The following is a 22,358-nucleotide window of genomic DNA, read 5'->3' on the forward strand; positions in this document are numbered from 1 at the left end:
AATGTGAATGATTATCACAGAGTATTTTCATGTTTGGTATCATTTACAATGTCACAGTGCGACTGGTACAAATGTCCTATTTCCAGAATAAGTGAAACACAAGGTAATAAGGTTTTTGAAGGTTTATGGATAACTAGCATACAAGGAGGGGTTGGTCTCTCAAGCAAATGGTCGCGCACCCCCAAGAGGTGTTACAGTGTACCTCTGAATGCAAATTTCTGTTGTTAGCACATGGTTCCAGGTGAAAAGGTTTGTCTATTTAAGGAAGTGCAGCAGGGAGTTCGGGGCCTTTTTCTGTACCTCAGATCGGTCCGTTAGGCTGAGAGATATAGATCTCTCAGCCTAACGTATTTCTTAAATGTTGGGTTTGCATCCACTCTCTATTCCAGAGCATTTGATGTTTTGTATCGATTATCTTTGAATTGATTATGAAATTGGCATGATACATTTACCTGACATAGTAAATTGTTACATTTGATCATTCTAACTGACTTTGATATTATTTTCATTGAAGAGTTAAACGGAATAGTCAAACATTCACTCATGATTAATGATCCACAGATATCATTAAAACCTTTCATTTATGGAGTCAGATGAATTAACGAGAGAATACATAACTAAATGTATTGTAAATTTAACCAACCAATACTCTGCACGAGTGAGGACAGAACACGTGATAACCTTCCCTGTGTATTGGCGGACCGGCATATTGGACCAATTTCACGGGCCTTACAGACACAAAAGAGCACATTGAGAAACATTTGAATGCTGCTCTAGATGATTTGGCCAAAAAACGTCAAGCAGTTTACCTGACTTCACCCTATGAAGCATCTGGTGCAAGTAGTGCAAATACTGTAGCCTCTGGGATCAAAGCGGAATTAGATTTTTTTATTCTGAATTCTGAATCATTTTATCCCTTAAAACTCATCTTTGATCACCAAAATGACATATCTAAAGTTTTTTCCTTGAAAGAAGTTTCTTCATGGCTTAAAATATCTTGAATGTAACTCGACACCCTTGCCTCATTTAGTAAACACGGTTCTATGAATATGCAAATGAGCCCCGCCTCCACTCACTCACTCAGCTCAGAGATCCACTGGTTGACGATCACACGTTGATCTGATTGGTTACAAGGTAGTTTGTGACGTCAGAAACACCAGCGATTTCAAAGCGTGTTTTTGAGACTGTCTTTGGTTCACTGCAGTTTTAAGGAGAAAATACTCAGCAATGGTGTCGACTTATGAATTTACACATGGTTTGTCTTAAAGCACATTAAAAACACCACATAGACCTAACCCTGACCCTAAACAACATTAAAAGCTGGATTTTCACCACAGGGGGACTTGGCTTGTTTGGTTGGATTAACCAAACCCTGGTGCGATTGCTCTGTTAGTGCGGTTGATTTGAATAAGTGTGAACGCTGCCATCTGAACCCTGATGCCACCAAACAAACGGACCGAGACGCAGAAAAGATGAGTCTCGATCCGCTTCCAAACCAACTCTGGTGCGGTTCGAATGAAATATTAACGCAATATGGACCAAAGACATGTAAACCAACCAAAAACAGGAAGATGCGACCCTAAAAAGGACTGTTTTTCTCATCATAGTCGTGATGTTGCCCATCACAGTTCAGTACAGGCATCAGAACCGCGTCTCCTTGCAGCAGATCCGTGTGTGTGTGTGTGTGACGGAGGGATTCCTGACGCTGTTTTGACTCCTTTACACATTTAATAAGCTCTACACAAGTTCTCAGCTGATCAAAATACCATCATATGTAGCTACGCACATACAGCGAGCGCATTTAGCCCAGAACACAGCGTTGTTTTGGACGTTCGGTAAGTTCAGTCTCAAAATAGGCAATACGTCATAAAAGCCGACCAATCAGGTTGTGAACGTATCCCTGTGCCTATAGGTTCGGAATCTTTTGGTTCTGTGATAAAAATCTAAACGCTAATCGGACCAGGACTAAATTTATATATACTGAATAATATATATATATATATATATATATATATGTATAAAAAAAAATTTTTTTTTTTGGTCCAGACCAAATGAACCACGAAAGCTGAACTACAAGTGTGAACACCCATAATAATAGTTCATCATCATTTTATAACATGCTGTGGCCATTTATATATAAATATATACACAAAGTGTTGTGCTCTGGAGGCCTTATTGGCTGTTGTGCTAGCATGGCCACATGCATTCATTTTGTTAAGTTGGTAATGCTCTATTATTCCATTTAAATTACAAAACTGAGAATAATTGTATTTGATATCAGTTAGGCAAAGGGCAGCTGTATCCCGAAGCTTCTGTGCTGACCTTTGAAGGGAATGTTGCGGGAGAGATGATTCGGGATGGGAGGAAAGCCGATGCCCAGCCGCTGTGGGGTGCCAGCGCTCTCTAGTGTCGAGTTACTCCCTCTCTGCTCTCTCCTTTTACCAACATTACACCTCTTCCGCAGGTTAGCCTGAAAAGGAAAAAGGAATGAAAAATATATTTCTTTTGCATTTACCAATTCTATGATCTCTAAAAAAGTGCTCTGCCTTCATATTATCATGGCTGTATAAACGTATCAGACCCTAATTACTCACCGCTTTGGATGACTTGGATGGCATTTGACAAGATGGAAGGCAGATGAACTCTTTTATAGCAATGTTTGGAGATTTAGACCTTTAAGGTGAAAAGCAGATGCCGAACATTAACGAAGATTGTTGCAAAATAAAAAATTACACTGTACATGTGAATTATAAAATATACAATACATGCTCATAAATACTCATAGATGTGGTTTTAAAAGTGCTAATATGCAGTACTATAGTAATATGATATATATAGCTAACCAGTATATACTCTAAGAAAAAAAAGGTTCATTTAGAACTCTAGGGTTCTTGACTCAGTTTTAAAGAAAAAGGTTCTATACAAGGAGAATGTCTTAAATGGTTGCATAAAACTTTCATGTTTATTTTTTTTTATAATAATAAAGTATGTTTAAGAGCTGTTTAATTCATAAAATTTAATTAAAAATGAACTAAGACAAAATTAATTATATAAGACTAAATTCATAAAATGATCCCATGATGGAACCCCTAAAAGCGCCTGATGGAACCTTCAAGCTTCTATATAGAACCTTTTCTTCTAAGAGTGATAGTTTACTGATACAATGGGAAGCCAGGCCTACTTGTTTTGGTGGAGCCACTGAGGCTTGTGGTGCGGGTTGGGAATCCATGTGACCACTGGACACTGTGGAAACTCAGAACAGCCTGTGAAAGGACTGATGTGAACAGTATTTACCTGCAAAAACAAGTCATAATTTAATACTCATTCTGATCAATCACCAGACTACAGTGCATCACTTCTCACACATTCCACGGCCTGACAAGCGGCAAAAATGAAAATGCATATTTTGGAAGTCTCCACGTACCTTTATTTTGTTTTGTGTATCAGTGAGCGTGCTGGAAATGGATTCTGGGAAGGAAAGATCTGCCCTGCCAGAAAATAACCAGAGATGGAATAATTATAGTTTTGATGACTTTTACTGAGTTACTACTGCCATGTATTAGACTCACCTCTTGATCTTTCCAGTGTCTTTTGTCTGTATGGTGAGATCGTTCAAAGATTCCTCTGTGTCAGCGCTGTATAATGGCCTTTCTGTAATCGGTCTCCTCCGTCCAGCCCATTCAGAGACATTGACAACACTCAGAGATGGAAAGATCTCTGTTGGTGTGACAAGAAAGCAGAATAACATGATGGCATTATACAAGCAAACTTCTAATGAATAGGAGCTTATGTGACACAAGGACATTACGCAGAAATCACACACTGTAAAAAAAAAATTACATCCCCAAGTCAAAAATTTCAAGTGACCGATAACATCTAAATTTTTCAGTTAGTCTGACGTATTATTTCTCATTGAGCCAATGTTAACAGACTATTGCAACAAGAATTTTACTTGGGCCAATTGAAAAATTTAGATGTTATCGGTCACTTGAAATTTTTGATTTGGGAGGGTTAGAATTTTTTTACAGTGCAGGCATTCAGTGAAATCCAGTGAGAAAGTAGATGTGCAGAAGTTATCAGAAATGCAATGCAAACGCACGGTCTTTGAGAGAGCATCTCTTGACGCGTGCTGGAGTGAGGCGTGTGATTCCTCGGATCCCTCGGTACTCAGTGTCCCAGCAGCACGGGTGCGAACACAGCACCCTAAAGCAGTGAGCTCCATCCACACTGAAACACCAGGCAAAAGAGACAAGCTTTCAGAGAACTGCAGACATCCTGATCAGATCTGTGAGATTTTATGTGAGTTTTATATGAGTTTTTATGCATTTTATATAATATTATATATTTCTTGATGAGTTTTAGTCTATACATATTAAATATTATATTTTATATAATATAATATAAATATTTCTATATTAGTTTTCAAAGTAGTACATTGATCCTGATCAGATTTGTGAGATTTAATGAGTTTTTTATATTAATTTTATATGAGTTTTTATGCATTTTATATAATATTCTATATTTCTTAATGAGTTTTAGTCTATAAATATTAAATTGTAATATTAAATATTCTTTGTTTTCAAAGAAGTACCTGATACCTGAGATTTGTGAGTGAAAAGACATATTTTTAGCCTAGGAATATTATATTTTATGTAAGGACTAATTGACGTCGGGCCACAGAATTATTCGAAAATAATGCACACCCGAGGTGGTAATGGAGTCAATAATGGCCCGGAGTCAATTATTTCGCTTATACTACGGTTAACACCTCAAAACATTGTTCAGATGTTGTATTTTCTACGCTTTTTGGGTCAAGACATTTGTCAGGTTTTTGTGTGTGTGACTAATTTCTTACGCATCTCATCCTAAGCCTTCGCTGCTAATGCATAATTTTAGAGCCAGTGATATCAGACTAATGTAGTTATTAATGCAGTTATTAAAGAGAGAGAGAGATTAAGAGAGAGAGAGAGAGAGAGAGAGAGAGAGAAGTTAAGCGTGTGTGAATTGCCTGAGTCTATGCGTTTCTCAACAGCGTTTGGCAGCTGCATTTTTAGTAATAGCGAAACTGTAAGTTTATCTGCTTCAAGAACAGCGCCATTATTGCATCGCTAGTGAGAAATGTCATGTATCTTTTAAGTTGGTAAACTATTTTACTGATAAAATTGTCAGAGCAGCGCTGTGCAAGTGTGTGTCCGGACTGTATGTGTGTCTGAATGGGAGAAAGAGAGTATGTGCTTTCTGTATAGAATAAAACATAATTCTGTGGCAAAAAAAACATGGAAATAATTTGTCATATTTATCCTATTGTTTTAAAACATATTTATTTGTTTGGTCAGTGTCGTTGTGTGTTTTGGCTCTTTTGTTGTTGGGCTGTAAAGACCTTTGAAATAACTGAGATCATTTTGCGAAGTGATATAGAACTGTAATGCGGTCAAAACCTGCTGGAACTACTTTATCTGTGCGTTTTCCACACACCTTATCAGAACCAACGTGAGAACCAAGGTCAACCAATCAGCCCCGTATTATACATAATATTATATAATATCAAATATTTCTAAATGAGTTTTAACCTACAAATATTAAATATTATATTTTATATAACAGAATACAATATTATATTATATATTTTCTGTGAGTGTTCAAAGATTTTTAGCATATATTAACTATTTCTAGCCAATAAAATATTATTAGTTGGCAGATACATCCGCAATGACCCCACCACAGGCTTTTATTAATTTAATTACTGAATAAAATGACAATGTGACGATTATTAAACAAAACGACAATCCCTCAACTGTCTATTTTTTGTTTATTTGTTTTCTATTGAATTGGATTGAATTCGTTCTTGTTGTTCCAATTCAAAGCAGGCCATACGCACAAACATGAAATACTCTTTTAAACACTTACCTCATTTGCTAAAAAAAATAAATAAAAAAATCACAGTAGGCTACATACTCGCAGTCGTTAACGGACGTGTGTCTCTGCTTGTGTAAAGTTTGGTTGCTTAGCAGCAGCAATAGGTCACGGGGCCACTTTCACTTTCCGCGCACTAATGCAATACCAGAGCCGTTGAAAATTCTTTTAGATTTTCCAAATTAGCTTTTATGACTATTTTTTTCTCGCGCTGTTTTTTAATTCGAGCTTTCAACATTTAACAGGTATATAAAGATAGTTTTAGAGAGAAAAAAATACAAACACACAATACAATAAATAAAATAAAAACTTTTTTTTAATGCTTGAAGAAGAAAAAAACAAACATTAACAACAATTATCATCATTGTCATAACATAATACAACATTTATTTATTTTTCACTTCAGAGTTCCTTTTGTGTGTGTGTGTGTGTGTGTGTGTGTGTGTGTGTGTGTGTGTGTAAACGTAAGATACAAAAAACAGACAAACTTTCAGACAATAAACAAGTTATAGTTCAATAGTTAACAAGACAAATAATATCAAGAAACCCTATTGAAAATAATTTGCCAGTCCAGATTAATAAAACAAAACTTTGATTTGAGTGAGTGGAAGTGCTGCGTGACGTAGAGCGCGCGTGATCATGTGGCGGGTCAGCTGACACCAGCAGAACCAGGAAGCGACTTGGAAAGAATTAATATATGTTAATATTATTTCCTCACCGCATGCAGGCGATCATTACTTCATATCTGTAATATAAGTAACATTAGAGTCTCGCGGTGTGAAGATCAGTCAGAGGCATGTTTGCAACAGACGACGAGGACGGAGACTTTCTGTCTCCCACTGGAGGGTGAGTGAATTCCTGACGGACAAAGACACAGTCATGCAGGCGAAAGTCTCCAGGAAAACCTCATTCACCTTATTTATCGAAATAAAGTTTATTTAGATGTTTAGACCTGAAACAACTAAAGCACTTGTGGTGCAATAGAAACCGAAAGTGAAGTGTCACGCATGGCTACTAATATAGCGAATATATTGCAGCTTTCCTATGAATGACAGAAACTTTTTTTTGGCGACAAAAGTACATTAACAGACAAATGAACCGTTTGTTGTGTTAATAAAACAGCGAGTTGTTTTAAACATTCATCACTTGAATGTTACATTTGTTCTGGCATGACTTGCTTGATCACATGATGTCTGGTCTTTAACTGTCGTGCTGAAGGTAACTCTTGGTTTGGGTGTTTCTTTCTTCAGTTTCACTAAAATCATCTCAGCTTATGAAGTAATATAGGTTATATTGTTAACTAATAATAACTCCCAAATCCCAAAGCCCACTGGTGGCCCCAAAAACATCATTAAAGACCAAGAAGCATTAAATCACCCTTATTAATGTTTCAGTGGGATTGCATTATACAGCAAAATATCAAAACAAGAGGCATCCGCAACAAATTCTGCTAGTTTTCTCATAACTAACTTTGGTTTATATAATGATAGACATTCAGACATTTCTGAGTGTTGCTTAAATCGGGGGTTTTCAATGCTTTAGTTCCCTAAATATGATGATTCTCATGTGAGGGTATTTAAATGGCACCTTTAAGTTGTCTTGTATAAAGACACAGTTTATACTGTGGATATGGCAAAATATTTAAAAAAAATATTTATGTTCTCTTCTTTCAAGCTACATTAAACTACTCATTAAACTACTGTACAGTTAGATGCATAATTTATTTAATCATTTTAATAAGTTTGTATTATAAGTTTATATTTTTACTTATTCTTTTTAGTCTTTTATATTATTTATTTAATTATTTAATTATACTTTTGTCATACATTTCCCCGGCCGCAGGACTCTCTTGTTGACCCCCCTTTCAGTTTGAAACCTTTAAGTGTCTTAATACATTTTTATTTTAATAAATTTTTAATACAATTTTATATCACGATAAACATATTTATCACAACATAGTTATTTTTGTTATTTTATTTTTGTTATTAAAATAATAAAAAGAAGCAAATTAGACATGCATTATAACACAAATATGAATTAAACAAATTAAGTCTGTAAATCACAGAAACAACTGGATCCGGGCAGAGAAAGGTGGATTTGCAGTTTTCATTTTGTGTCAATATGCTGAATTTAGGGGTAAAATCATACCCTATATATTGTATTGTTATATATTGTAATTTGACAACTCATCAATTAAATATTTACCATCGTATATTCTGCATAATTGGATTTTAAATAAACACTGACAAAAAACTATACAAGTTTTAGTGCTGGACGATATGAAGATGTATATAACATTGATGTCAGTGATCACAAGGATTTAGATCTGCCTATATTGTATTTATATAAAGCGTTCACAGGCAAATTTGCTTTATTTCCCCGATGTCAAAATCAGGCTCATATAAATGTCAGGAAACACGATTCCTGGTGGCATGTCAATATCCGTGGATCACTGGATCTTTGGTAAGTCGTAAGGAACACTATATCGAGCTTCAGTTTAAACTGATAATCGTTTGTTTTACTCGTGTTTTCGCAGTTTCCTCTATTAACTCCAGTCACTCAGCAGCTCTTCTGCCATTCAGTCCGGCTGAGGGAGTGTGTTCCTGCGGGAAAGTGACGTCAATGCAAAGTCTTTATACACAATATAGCAACATCAGTTGACAATTTATACCGTCGGATCGATATATTGTCATTCCGCCTGGCCCAAGCGTGCATGTGTGTTGTGTAAGGGATAGTGTGTACATCCAGCCGGTTGTTCTCTCAGAATAAACCCAGACAGGGTGATCAGGATCAGGTCTTCATCAGCCTGAAGGGGTTTATTCTGAGATAACACACACACACACACACACACAGACACACACACACACACACACACACACACCTGATGGGGTTTATTCTGAGATAACACACACACACATCTGAAGGGGTTTATTCTGAGAAAATGCACACACACACACACACACACACACACACACACACCTGAAGGAGTTTATTCTGAGATAACGCACATACACACACACACACATCTTAAGGGGTTTATTCTGAGATAACGCGCACACACACACACACACACACACACACACCTGAAGGGGTTTATTCTAAGATAACAACCGGCTGGATGTACATTATCTCGATTATTACACGGGTACATAAGTAAATAATTAGACACGAAATATTGATCTGAGTTGAAATATTTTATTAGGTCTTTAAACGCAAAGCTTCCGCGGAGAGAGCAGTTTCTAGCGCAGCAAGTTCAAACTAGACGGACATTTAATACGGTATACAGCCACACCACTTATTACACAGCATTTCACCACATAAATAACTATGGAGATAAGAGATATTGATTAAACTGTTTTAAAATCGTACCTGTTTGTATCTTATAATCCAACAGTGTACAAAACAATACTCACAAAATGGCCGCCGCTGCGTTTGTATGAAACAAGAGAGAGCGAGTCCACGATACTGGATGGCATATTTAAATAAATGTACACATAATATTGATTCGACTGAGTTTTAATATTTTATTAGCTCACCAAATGCAAAACTTCAACGAAGAAAAACCGTTCATAGCGAGCGTATAGCGCCGCTGACTTCAGTGACCCGGATGAGCCTGTGTTTCTGTGTTCAGCGGCTGTTCTCTGGGAATAATATACCGTATATACGCGATTGACCAATCAGAGTCAAGCATTCCACAGAGCCGTGTAATAACTGGGGAATATGAAGCTGTTGGGAAGGATTGTCGAGAAGTGGAGACTAAAGTCAGAGTGTTAATGCCGCTCACATGCTGTAGTTGGACGTCCCGGATCGGAACGGGGCGCCACAGTCACGAGGAGCTCCTGTGTGGTTGTTGACTCTGCAAGACCCGCTGAAGAGATCTGATATTACATGCAGTTGGAACAGTGGCACGAAGCTCACATGCACATGTGTGGAGATTAGCTGGTTATCATTCCTTAGCTTTGCTAAAAAGCAGCAGGTCAGCATGCACACAATGTTGGTGGCCTAGCTGAGCATGGCAGGACAGCAGGACAATGACTACAAGTGGAGAGAGATCCATGGGTCAGTGCCGTATGTGTGTTTATTACCGAACCAATGATAGTACAGAGGCTGTACTGGAATTTTTGTTCTGGTTTCAAGCAGGTGTTCATTGATGTCCTTCAGTTGAAAGTTTAATCAGAAACTCAAAGGCTAAATTAGATCAGCTTTAATTTGAGAATTGAGCATCTTTCAGAGACTCATGTGATCTCGCTCAAGTGGAGAAGTGTAATAGTGGATTTACTTGCTGCTTTTTTGTGATTTCAGAGCAAAGTTAGCCTCTCTCTTTGGACTGGATCAGACAGCAAGCAAGGGTAATGAGTCTTTCCAGTACACGGCTCCCAAACAGCCCCGCAAGAGCTCGGCCAACTCAGGTAAGGCGACAGGAACCTAGGTCATATCATGAGGGATCAAATGGTCATCCTTTTTTTTTTTTTGATAAAATAACTCTATAAACAACTATGACTGTCAGAACTTAAAATGTCCACCCTCCTCCACATAAAATGTTTTAAACTAAAAGTACTGCAACTTTCAGATTTCAGACAGGTGAATGAATCAAAACATAAGCATCCCTGTGTACATGTCAGAGATGTCTAATAGAGCATCAGTGCCCGCACACTTTTTTAATGGCCTTTGTTCTTAAAGGATTTTTCTCATTGGGATAAAAAAAATAAAAAAACGTCTTTGTTTAAAGTGTAAACAAAGATGTTGAAACAAAGAAAAAAGTGGCAAAAGTGGCAAAAACGTGTATTGAATTTCCCCATAATTGGAGTGTATGAGGAGGAAAAAAAGTATGATACTACTCCTTTAATGCAGAGTTTTCTGACATGTTTTCACAGGACCCCCAAACCAAAAGTCAGCCCCTTCCCAGAATCCTCCTGCTGTTCTCTTTGCTACTGCAGTACATGCCTACAGATAGTAAGTTGAAAAATAACTTTGTATATTATATATATATATATATTTGAAGAGTTCAGATGCAAAAGCCTCTAAGTGCCGTCTGAAATTTTCTTCTAGAATGATCCTTTTTATCAAGCTTGTATATTTAAGTTCAGTAATTTCACTTAAATGACAATGAAAATAACCTATTAATTGTCATTTAAGTGAAATTACTGAACTTGAATATACGAGCTTAATAAAAATGATCATTCTAGAAGAAAATTTCAGATGGCACTTAGAGGCTTTTGCATCTGAACTCTTCATTTGTATATATTTGTTATTTATATATGGTTTTGATTTAGTAGCTATTTTAGAGGCCAAATTATTTTGTAAAATATGCATTTTGTATAAAATTAAAACATTTACTTCTATTACTTTTGTACACTTTAATTTTTTAAGTGCTTTCACTTCTGCAACCATCTGTTGAATGTTCTTTAAAAGAGACCTTGAATTACATCCATTTAAACGGATAGTTCTCCCAAAAATGAATTCTGCAACCACTCGCCCACATGTCGTTCCAAACCTGTAAGATTTTCGTTCATCTTTGAAACACACATGAAGATCTTTTAATGAAATCTGAGAGATTTCTGTCCCTCCGTTGACGGCTACGCAACTACGACTTTGACTCTTTAAAAAGTGATTAAAGATATCATAAAACTAATCCACATTAATCGAGCCAAGTTTTTTGAAGCAACTGGATCGGCTTTATATTATGAACAGATTTAATTTAGGCTTTTATTCACAAACATTCATCAACTCACACATCAGTTCTGGTCAACAGGAGCTTGTTAGATAAGCGTGACCTGATGAGGTTCATTCTCGTGTTACGCAGCACGTTTGGTTCGGTTGAGCTTCTGTCTGATCAATGTTTATACATGAATAAAAGCTAAATTCAGTCTGTTCATTATATAAAGCGATTCGGCCTCTTCAGAAAATGTGGACTAAACCGCTCGATACCTATGGATTAGTTTTACGATCTCTTTATGAACTTTTTGAAGTGTCAAAGTGGTAGTTACGTGTGCTGTCAATCTCTTAGATTTCACTTATATCTTTGAAACGACATGAGGGTGAGTTAATGATGACAGAAGTTTCATTTTTGGGTGAACTATCCCTTTAACTTCAGATCTATGCTCAGAAATGGGGGTGATTACCGTAGTTAACAGATTAATTTTAAGTGTAAAGAAGAGGAAAAAAGATCTGCACACGAATATCGGCCAAAAAGCTCACGAGATTTATTTATTTTATTTTATTTGTATTTTTTAAAAATGTTACCAATTTTTTTTTTTTTTTTTGCGATATGTATATATAATCATGTAGACGTTTGATGTGAATATTTGTATATGGGATAAAATCAGATTCCGGTATGTTACATGGATTACGGTAATGAGTGTGTAAATGACTGCAGGTGTTGAGCACGGTAACACACATTGCACTGATGAAGGGTTGAACCCGAAAACGTTTTGCACTCTTGCATTTTTTTGCACTTTATTTGTGGCCTCTGGAAAATAAATCTCGTGAGCTTTTTGGCCAATATTCGTGTGCGGATCTTGTTTTCTTATTTTTGATTTACTTTTGGATCTACGCACTGCAAGAAGATATCACTCATCAGTTTGGGACTAATGTTTGGCACTCATCCCTTTGTTTTATAAGTGTAAAGAATAGGGCATGAAATATATATACAGATCTGTAAACCAGATATCCAAAGCAAAGTACATGCTAGAATTTGCATATAAAGATTTATCTTGAGCGCTGATTGTCTGTGATTTAGTTTTCAGACTGATGTAATGAAAAGGGAAACGCAGTGATCACTGTTTTTGTGTGTTTAGTGTTAACGGACAGTATGTGAAGCAAGGCAAACTGGGAGCTGCGGTGCTTGGAAATCACACAACTAAAGAGGTTAGAAGGATCACTTTTTCTTTTTCTTAAGTCTTAAATGGGGATGTTTATAACACACACACACAAACGTCTGCACTCTTCTTTAGTACAAGATCCTGCTGTATGTCAGTCAACAGAAACCGGTGACGGCCGCCAGGATCCACAGAGGCTTCGTCCTCACTGTGAGCTCTTATTCACATAATTAAACATGTTTGCTTTCCGAACGTTGTTTGTAATGATCTCTTTCACACTCAGGTCCAGCCCAGTAACTACTGCACGTTTTATGATGACCAGAGACAGAATTGGTCACTGATGTTTGAATCTGAGAAAGCGGCTACAGACTTTTCTAAAGAGGTTTGTGTTTTATGGGTTCTTCGTCACCTGGTGTTGTGTGAGGAGATTCTTACGCAGAAATGTAATTGTTTCAGGTTTGTCTTGCCAAAGTGAACTGTGGCGGCCCGCTAGACTCTGTCCTGACCCAGGATCTTCTTCTGGGTGAGGGCCAGGCTGTGGAGAATGGAGACTCATTAGAAGTGGCCTACACTGGCTCGCTGCTGCAAAACCACACCATCGGACAGGTGAAGATGCTTTATTAATGACCGTGTTTATGTGCACACAGGGCCCATAATGGACATGGCTTAGGCGAGTTAATAAGCTGCCATTATGATCTGAGATGTACTACTTGCGAAGCAAGTTAATGTATTTACATGATGCATACATAATTGTAATATGACCAAAATCCAATTCATATTCTGGTTAATGTAAACATGGTTTGAATGAGAATTATAGAGCAAAACTAATGCTTAAGTTTGGTACCGGGTACATTTTAAAAAAAGTATTGTATGCTTACAAAGGCTTTATTTGTTTGATCGAAAATACAGTAAAATTATGAAATATTATTACAGTATTTAAAATAATAATTTTGTATGAATATATATTTTAAAATGTAATTTATTCCTGTGATCAAAGCTGAATTTTCAGCATCATTACTCCAGTCTTCAGTGTCACATGATCCTTCAGAAATCACTCTAATATGATGATTTTGTGCTCAAGAAATATTTCCGATTATTATCAGTTGAAAAAGTTTTGCTGCTTCATATTTTTATAGAAACTATTAATGATTTTTTTTCAGGTTTTTTTTTTTTGATGAATAGAAAGTAAAAAAAAAAAAAAACAGCATTAATTTGAAAGATAAATATTTTACAACATTATGAATGTCTTTGCTGTCACTTCTGATCAATTGAATGTGTCCTTGCAGAATAAAAGTATTAATTTCTTCAAAAAATAACACTTTATCCGTTGATAATTTGTTTGATTTCTTGCTACCCAGCTTTATCCAAATTCTCATAGTTTATTTTCCTCTCCTCCAGATGTTTGACTCGAATCTGAATAAAGACAAACTGCTGCGACTGAAGCTCGGGGCTGGGAAGGTCATTAAGGTGAGAGGGAAGTTGTCTTTTACGTGTGATTATCCCTCATACGGCAGTCTAAAGCGATTCTCCCGTCTCTCAGGGCTGGGAGGAGGGCATGTTGAACATGCGGAAAGCTGGGAGGCGGCTGATGGTGATTCCTCCCGGTCTCGCGTACGGATCGCAGGGCGTTCCCAACCGCGTGCCACCGGATAGCACGCTAGTCTTCGAAGCGGAGATCCGGCGGGTACGTCATTCTCACATTTACTTTATCATGTTGTTTTTATGATATTTTATGATGATTCAGGTTTTTATATGTTCCAATGTCTTAAAGAGGACCTATTATGCCCTTTTTTTTAAAGTCTTTGATTGTTTTTGGGGTTCTACTAGAATAGAGGGTTTGCATTGACGTCACTTTCCCGCAGGAACACACTCCCTCAGCCGGACTGAACGGCAGAAGAGCTGCTGAGTGACTGGAGTTAATAGAGGAAACTGCGAAAACACGAGTAAAACAAACGATTATCAGTTAAAACTGAAGCTCGATATAGTGTTCCTTACGACTTAACAAAGATCCAGTGATCCACGGATATTGACATGCCTCCAGGAATCGTGTTTCCTGACATTTATATGAGCCTGATTTTGACATCGGGGAAATACATAAAGCAAATTTGCCTGTGAACGCTTGATATAAATACGATCTAAATCCAGGTGATCACTTATATCAATGTTGTATACATCTACATATCGTCCAGCCCTAAAACTTGTATAGTTTTTTGTCAGTGTTTATTTAAAAACGTCCAATTATGCAGAATATACGATGGTAAATATTTAATTGATGAGTTGTCAATACAATATATAACAATACAATATATAGGGTATGATTTTACCCTTAAATTCAGCATATTGACACAAAATGATAACTGCAAATCCACCTTTCTCTGCCCGGATCAGGTTGTTTCTGTGATTTGCAGCGATCCATTCACTTCTCTGTTCTGTAGCTTTCGGCAGTCTGTAAAAATATACCTCAGATCTATTTATACAGTCAATCTCAATGCACTTTCCCGTTTTAGATGTGTTTTGCGTGTTTTTCGCGGCATTCACACTGAAAACTAATGCTGCCGCTCAGTGTTTCTGCCACTCAGTGTGTGTAACAGCAGTCACTCCGGCCGACGGTGACGTCACGCGCATACCCTCTATTGGTTTTAATGCTTGATTGTTCAAAAAATATTATTTTCCTCATATTCTCCATTGTTGCAGCTCCTCTCTTCCCAGTCTGTCAGTAACGCTCTGTTTACTTCCTGTCTCTATGAAGCCCCTCCTTCTGAAAAGCACACTGTGCTCTGATTGGTCGGCTGGATCAGTGTGTTGTGATTGGTCGAGCGCTTTGAGTGTGTTTGGGAAATGTCCCGCCCCTTACCATAACCGCTAGTTTCAACACACTACTAACTAACTCAACCAGGCCCCGCCCCTTTATTCTGCGTATGAATTATTTAAATGAGGAATATTGTGACGTGTTCGTTCCCGGAAGAAACTCAAGACTACAATGGAGGCGTTTCAGGAGTTCAGAAACAGACACTGATATAGAGAAGAACCCCTTTAATACACACTCAGAAGAATGTCCTTTCCCATCCTCAGACTCGTACTTTGCAGCATTGTAGAACTATGCACAGCCCTGCTCTCTTCATATGTGTTCTCTCTCGATGCATGTGCAGGTCAAGTTTGCAAAGGATGGAAACTCAAGAGATTCGGCGTCTCCTGCTCCCAGTGTTGAGAGTCTGGGCTCCTCTGAGCCGAACCAGTCCCTCAGTTCTGCCCCACAAACCAGCAAACCCAGGTGAGCCCTCCTGGCTTCTGGCTGGAGATGATTTTATATTAATATTATTTGATTGAGGTTATCTGTTTACTACATTTCTTCTTTGTTTACAGTGAACCGCCTCTTCGAGCGAAATCAAACTCCCTCAGTGAACAGCTGAGTGTAAGTCTGGCTTCTTTTCAGGTGGATCACATATTTGGTTTTAGGTTGGGGTTTTGTGCTGGGCAATGATTAATCGCATTCAAAATAAAAGTAAAGTAAAAAATAAAAGTAAAAGTAAAAAATAAAACATAATATATGTGTTTGTACTGTGTATAATTATTTTGTATATATAAATTCACACACATGCATGTATATATTTAAGAAAAATGTGTTATTTATATACAAAATATTTATATTTATATGTAATATAAATTATGTATACATATATATATATATACAATATATACATGCATGTGTGTGTCTTTATATATATACAAAATACTTATACACAGTACACACACATAATATTATGGATGCGATTAATTGCCCTGCACTATTTTTTTTGTAATGCAGACTTTTATTGAAGTAAGCATAGCTGGAGCCATGGGTTAGTGGTCCGTGCACAAGATATTATTTCAAATAAATGCTTTTCTTTTGAACTTTCCAAAAATCTTGAAGAAAAATGTATCCGGCTTGTTCTTGATCATCAAATCATCATATTAGAGTGATTTATGAAGGATCATGTGACACTGAAGACTGGAGTAATGATGCTGAAAATTCAGCTTTGATCACAGGAATAAATTACATGTTACTATATATTCACATAGAAAACAGCTATTTTAATTTAATATTTCACAATATTACTGTTTTACTCTATTTTTGGATCAAATAAATGCAGTCTTGTTGAGCATAAGAGACTCAAAAACATTAAAAAAATCTTACCGACCCCAAACTTTGGATTTGTAGTGTAAGTTAATATTTAATATTACACTTATCATTTAATAACACTGTTAAATATAATTTTTTGCAAATCTCAGAATGAATATCCATAGTTCATAGTTGTCAGTTATATTGTTTTAATGGCCGAAATTCATTTGTATAGACTTTTTTTATTAGTAATCAGAAAATAGTTGTCGACTAAAATTTTTATATCAATGCATCCCTAATAATAAACTATCTTTGTGTGTTTTCTGACATGTTTTGCAATGTCTTCAGAATCCTGATGCCACTAAAGCTAAACTGATCTCACGCATGGCCAAAATGGGCCAGCCAATGCTGCCCTTCATCGCCGGCTCGTCCTCATCTCCCTCACAGCCAGACTCCAGCGACTCCGAGCTCGAGGCAAGACTGAGCCTTTCATTATAACGGTCTTACACCGTCTAATATTCAGACACAGCACAATGTGTCAAACGAAAAATATCTGTGTTTTGCCTTAACCTTCGTCCTTCCCTCACGTTCTGTAACAAATCCTTCCCTCATGGGTCAAAATGACCCAGAGCCCTAAAATTATACTTCTTTTTTTTTTGTCCGTAAAGCTTATTTTATTTAATTTTTGATTATATTTGTTCTATTTTATAATGCAATTTTTTAGGAGATTTTTTATTTTTTATTTTTATTTAATTTACTTTTAAATGACTAGATTTGATAAAATAATAAATAAATAGTAATTTAGTAATTTAAGCACATTCCTCACATTCTTTCAACTTAAATTCAAAATAACAAAAAATTTCATGCATAACCCTTTTAATTCAGCTCAAAATATCTTACATTGGGTGTCTTTGCTGACCTCTTATGGGAATAAAAATAATATAACATGATATTTCATTACTCTTGCCTCTAGATGGCCTTATAGCTCTATATGGAGGAACGAGGTGTTCCCTGGGTCCTAAAGTCCGTTCTTCAGGATTCAGAGACACATGTAGGCATTATAAAATCATTTTTTGGTAAAGTTTTAGCATTTTTAGTTTGAATTTTGAGCATTTTTAGGTTTTTCTATGTGTACTGAAGCATTCCTCACATTCCATTCATTCCTAAGGGGGTCAAATTGACCCGCAAGGGAAGGATTTGTTACTTTTTTAAATTTCAACCACAAAACTCCTTGAATCCATAATTATTTTTATTTTTTATTCGTGGTTCAAGTACGACAAAAGTCCTGGGGTCTTGAACCCCTCTGATGAACACTTAATTTTCACAAAATTTTCACAAATATTTTCCGGGTCAAAATGACCCGAGGGAAGGATGAGGTTATAACGATATAAAGTATAAATGTGAGAGAATGCATGCAAAGGTTTACAGATGATCCTGTTCCTGCTGTAGGACCCGAGTGTGTCGAGACGCAGGGAACGCAACAGTGCACCGTCACCTCAGCCCGTACACATCACCTCCGCCCCCCCGCCTTCAGTGCAGGGTAACACGCGTGCATCACATCATACTCTTATGAAGACTAGTGTTTAATGCTCAGTTACATGCTGTTACACTGTCCTGTGTGCTCTTTCCATTCCAGCTACGGCCCTTTTACCCGTTACGATGGCAACAGCCAATCCTCAGCCCATGATGCCGGGAGTCGTGCATGCCTTTCAGGTCGGGAATTCACTATTGCTGTGTAACTTCATCAGGGCTTTATGGGACTTTTTTTAAAATCATTTATGCTGCCTAAATTTTTTTAATTTGCTGCAGATTTTCCCAAATATTGCAGTGACATTTGCTGTGATTTTTTTGTTGTTTTGCATTGAAAACCCAGCAATAATCACGATGTACATATGTAATTAGCGTTAGTGGCAGTAAGAGTACGACTTAATAAATTCTCATAATTCTGCTTTGTTAAAAATGCAAAAAAGAGTCTTGTGTTTACACGACAACGTTTTCAGCTAAACCTGCTGTCTATTGTTGTAATGTTGTTATAATATATAATAGTATTCTCAGTAGCTATGTTTCCATCTAAAGCTGTGAATTAAATTTGGGTTCAAAATATCACATAAAACATTTGTGAATAAAGCAGCGTTTCCGTCCCATGTGAACAAAATCATCACTACCTGGGAAATTGGCTCAAAATATCTGTAATAAAACTGAAAGTTGCTGCAATCGGGGATGAAACTGTGGCTCTTTTTTCCCTCCATCATAAATGAGTTTGTCTCAGAGCATCAGACGAAACACAACAAACGCTGTCATGTTCTCTTGCGTTGGGAATGGGATGCTGGTGTTTGGGAACACAATCGTGTGAGACGCTTCTGGAGGGAATTAAACCCAATCATTCTGATCACAGACTTTGACTGTGGCGTTTCAGATCCACTAAACCAACATTTGAGATGCTGCGATGTGATTGGTCCACTGGTTAGTCCAGTTATCCAATCACAGCCTCTGCTGAGGCAAACTCACGTGAGGTTTGTGTTACGCACCGAGGGATTTATTCAGTAAATGTGTTTTTACAAACATTTTTTATGTACATCTTTAGAATTTGTGCATCTTGCCGTTTCCATCGAGCGTTTTCTTTGTATAGCGATATCCCAAAATTCACATAAAAACATGTGGATGGAAACATAGCTATTGAGTACACTCAAAGTGTCTATCCAGTAAAATTATGTATTAAATCTAATGGTGAAATCAGGCATTATGAGGAATAATATACATTATATTCAGTGTTATATACTATCATAGTAATTTATTAGTATCATTAAACTTGTTGAAGCCTTACATTTCTTTTATTGGTTGTGAAGCGCACAGGTTGAAATGAAAAGGCAATAGACAGGGTTGTGAATGAATGATTTAGAGAGCTCTTTGTTGCTTGAATGAGCCTCATATGGGCAATTTTCTCCATCCCTGCTCACTTTACAGTGGAATTCACTGCAATACCACGGCAGGACTGTTGAACATGTATAGATTCATTTGTTTGGACTCTGAATTATGGACTTTTATTAGGCAATATTGCCTTTTTCTCTCTCAGGTTAATGTTTATTGCTCAAAAATGGTAGAAATACGACAAAAATGCAAGCGGCCTTGATTTTACTCTAAATTCTACAATTGCAGAATTGCAAAATACCGGAGGGACTGATCAGTAACATATTTTTACTAACTTTAATAACAAGATTGATTACATTAACAGTTATTATTGTTGGTGTTTTCTAAGGCCAGCATCTCTATTATTATTGCTCATACAGTCAAACCAAAAATTATTCAGACACCAGATATAATTTTTTATATGTTTTTACTACTGGGTGCAGGACACTAGTTTATTTATGTAAGTGAGGATAGCAAAATAAAGTAAACTGAGACATATTATACCCAAAAAATTATAAAAATTTGGGACCAGAAATAACTTTGAACTGACCATGTTTTGCTCAAGTGTTTTTTCTTTAATTGCTAATACAACCTTTTTACACACAGACTGGACAAAATGAAGCATTGCTTGGTTATTGGTTGAGCTAAACTGGTATTATCTAATTGTGTAGTTAAATTTAACAGCTGACAGATATTCAACATAATTCATCTGTGACACAGTCTAAACCAGTGAAATATCAACTGATTCTTGTCATATTTTATCACCATCTTCTAAACTATAGCGAATAAACTGTGATAATGTGAGAAATGTTGAAGTTGTCTAGTTTGACTGTATATTTAGTTATGATACATTTATTAAATCTGTTGACTGTCTTCCTCTCGGCAGCCTGTGAGCCAGATGTACCCCTCACAAACCGTGCCTTACCAAGGTAAAGATCACTACAAAATCAGTACAAAACCTACAACATCTCACCACTTACTTACACAAAAACATTGCATTTGTTTGTAGTTTATCAGCTGCAGATGTCAATACATTCATGTAGTCAAGGTTGGGATTTTTAAATGACGCCTGTCTCTTTAAGGACCTAGCGATGTCACATCCTTCTTGATGACAGAGGCTCGACAACACAACACTGAAATACGATTGGCTGTTGGAAAAGTGGCAGACAAAATGGACCACTTGTCCTCAAAGGTTGGTACATAATTAGCAGAAATTTGTAAGTAACTAAATTTGACACTTGAACAACCTTTTGAGGAATCGCTCCACTTTTTCAGATCGATGACCTACAAAAGCAAGGCAGCGTTTCGATGGGCTTATCGAACGTGTCGATGGAAACAGCCATGATCATGCACAACATTCAGAGAATCATACAGGTAACTTGCAGTGATTGGTCAATCAAACCTTCTCTCACAGTTCTCAGTTCTCAATGAACCCATCTTTCATTTATTCAGGAGAATGAGTGTCTGAAGAAAGAGGTGTTTGAGAAAAGCTCACGCATAGAGGAACAGAACCGCAAGATCAGCGAGCTCATCAATCAGAACCAGAGGTCAGAGGTCTCGCATTATATTTGGCATCTTCCCTTTTTGTTTTCCCTTCCATCCTTCATTAAATGTTCATGTTCTGGTTCAAAAATAGGGCTGCACAATATGTTCCTAACAAAATAGTAACATTAGTTAAAATCTTAGCGACCCCATTTTTATTTAAAATTTAAATATTGCTGACTGAGTTAGGACTCTACTCCATAGTATCATACATTTGTAGATCATGATACCACAGATAAAACCACGCATGGCACAGCATTACCATGGATAAAACTATTGATTATATGGTATTTCTTCTCAAAAACAGTAGCCTAAACACATTTAGGGCCCTATCTTGCACCCAACGCAATTGAATTCCTATTTTGCACCCGACGCACAGCGGACTTTTCCCTCCACAGACGCACATCGGTAAATTAGGGAATGAACTTGCGCTCCCGGGGGCGGTTCAGCGAAAAGAGGAGGCGTGTTCCAGCGCAAACGTTCCCTGGTGCTATTTTGCAGTTTCAGAAAACAATTCCACCACTGACCAGGAAAAACCTAGTCTAAAGCCAGCGGCGCGTTATTCAGATGCTATTTTAAGGGCGGATGCTTGGCCATAATGTAGTGTGTGCACAACGCACATACACTGCTTCTCTCATCTACACAGAAGCAGCAGTTTTCATTTTTGCAAGCCATACATTATTACAAGGAAAAATATTACCACACGAGGGAAATCATTGTTGTGTCCATGAAGATGTGAAAAAATAGGCATAAATCTAGCTTACACATTTACCCAAATTATTATACGCCTGTTTAACCGAAGCTAATTTGGGTGTGTTTCTCCATCCCCATACAGTGTCACTTCTGTGTTTTACGGCCCTGACGAGAACGTCGGTCTCCTCGGCTGTGAACCGCTCCTGGCGTGCGTCTGGCAAATCCGCCGTTATAATAGCAATCCGCCATGGAACAAGCGCGCCTGCTCTTAAAGGGAATGTGAGATGACGCTCTGATTGGTTTATTTCATGTTACGCCCAAACCACACCTATGAGTAATGAAGCTACTTCAGACCAACCCATTTAGATTTGCGTCTGGACCCGCCC

The 22,358-nt window shown here is 37.1% G+C and overlaps 2 protein-coding genes across 2 annotated transcripts in view; one reads left to right on the forward strand and one right to left on the reverse strand.

Moving 5' to 3' along the window:
* Nucleotides 1-2,582: 2,582 nt before the first annotated feature.
* LOC311066424 (uncharacterized protein) lies at nucleotides 2,583-5,999 on the reverse strand (the record flags this gene model as incomplete). The annotated part of the gene is made up of 6 exons (XM_084087609.1): nucleotides 5,908-5,999; nucleotides 4,100-4,227; nucleotides 3,570-3,717; nucleotides 3,425-3,488; nucleotides 3,182-3,294; nucleotides 2,583-2,673 (listed from the first exon to the last, which is right to left on the reverse strand). Exons 1-6 carry the CDS (start codon nucleotides 5,910-5,912, stop codon nucleotides 2,583-2,585), a joined length of 549 nt encoding a protein of 182 aa, XP_083943735.1. The 5' UTR covers nucleotides 5,913-5,999.
* Nucleotides 6,000-6,535: 536 nt separating this feature from the next.
* The window catches only part of fkbp15b (FKBP prolyl isomerase family member 15b), a 35,740-nt gene continuing 19,917 nt past the window's right edge, over nucleotides 6,536-22,358 (forward strand). The window contains exons 1-18 of the mRNA XM_084087283.1: nucleotides 6,536-6,759; nucleotides 10,216-10,322; nucleotides 10,788-10,866; nucleotides 12,711-12,780; nucleotides 12,867-12,941; nucleotides 13,015-13,113; nucleotides 13,188-13,337; nucleotides 14,130-14,198; nucleotides 14,272-14,415; nucleotides 15,881-16,002; nucleotides 16,095-16,143; nucleotides 17,179-17,304; nucleotides 18,280-18,370; nucleotides 18,467-18,543; nucleotides 20,624-20,666; nucleotides 20,820-20,929; nucleotides 21,013-21,111; nucleotides 21,190-21,284. Of these exons, the coding sequence (XP_083943409.1) occupies nucleotides 6,710-6,759; nucleotides 10,216-10,322; nucleotides 10,788-10,866; nucleotides 12,711-12,780; nucleotides 12,867-12,941; nucleotides 13,015-13,113; nucleotides 13,188-13,337; nucleotides 14,130-14,198; nucleotides 14,272-14,415; nucleotides 15,881-16,002; nucleotides 16,095-16,143; nucleotides 17,179-17,304; nucleotides 18,280-18,370; nucleotides 18,467-18,543; nucleotides 20,624-20,666; nucleotides 20,820-20,929; nucleotides 21,013-21,111; nucleotides 21,190-21,284 (1,655 nt within the window). The 5' untranslated portion in view covers nucleotides 6,536-6,709. The remainder of the gene's footprint in view (nucleotides 6,760-10,215; nucleotides 10,323-10,787; nucleotides 10,867-12,710; nucleotides 12,781-12,866; nucleotides 12,942-13,014; nucleotides 13,114-13,187; nucleotides 13,338-14,129; nucleotides 14,199-14,271; nucleotides 14,416-15,880; nucleotides 16,003-16,094; nucleotides 16,144-17,178; nucleotides 17,305-18,279; nucleotides 18,371-18,466; nucleotides 18,544-20,623; nucleotides 20,667-20,819; nucleotides 20,930-21,012; nucleotides 21,112-21,189; nucleotides 21,285-22,358) is intronic.

This window comes from Abramis brama (genome assembly GCF_963993115.1).
Source record: "Abramis brama genome assembly, chromosome: 16".
NCBI classification, from domain to species: Eukaryota; Metazoa; Chordata; class Actinopteri; order Cypriniformes; family Leuciscidae; genus Abramis; species Abramis brama.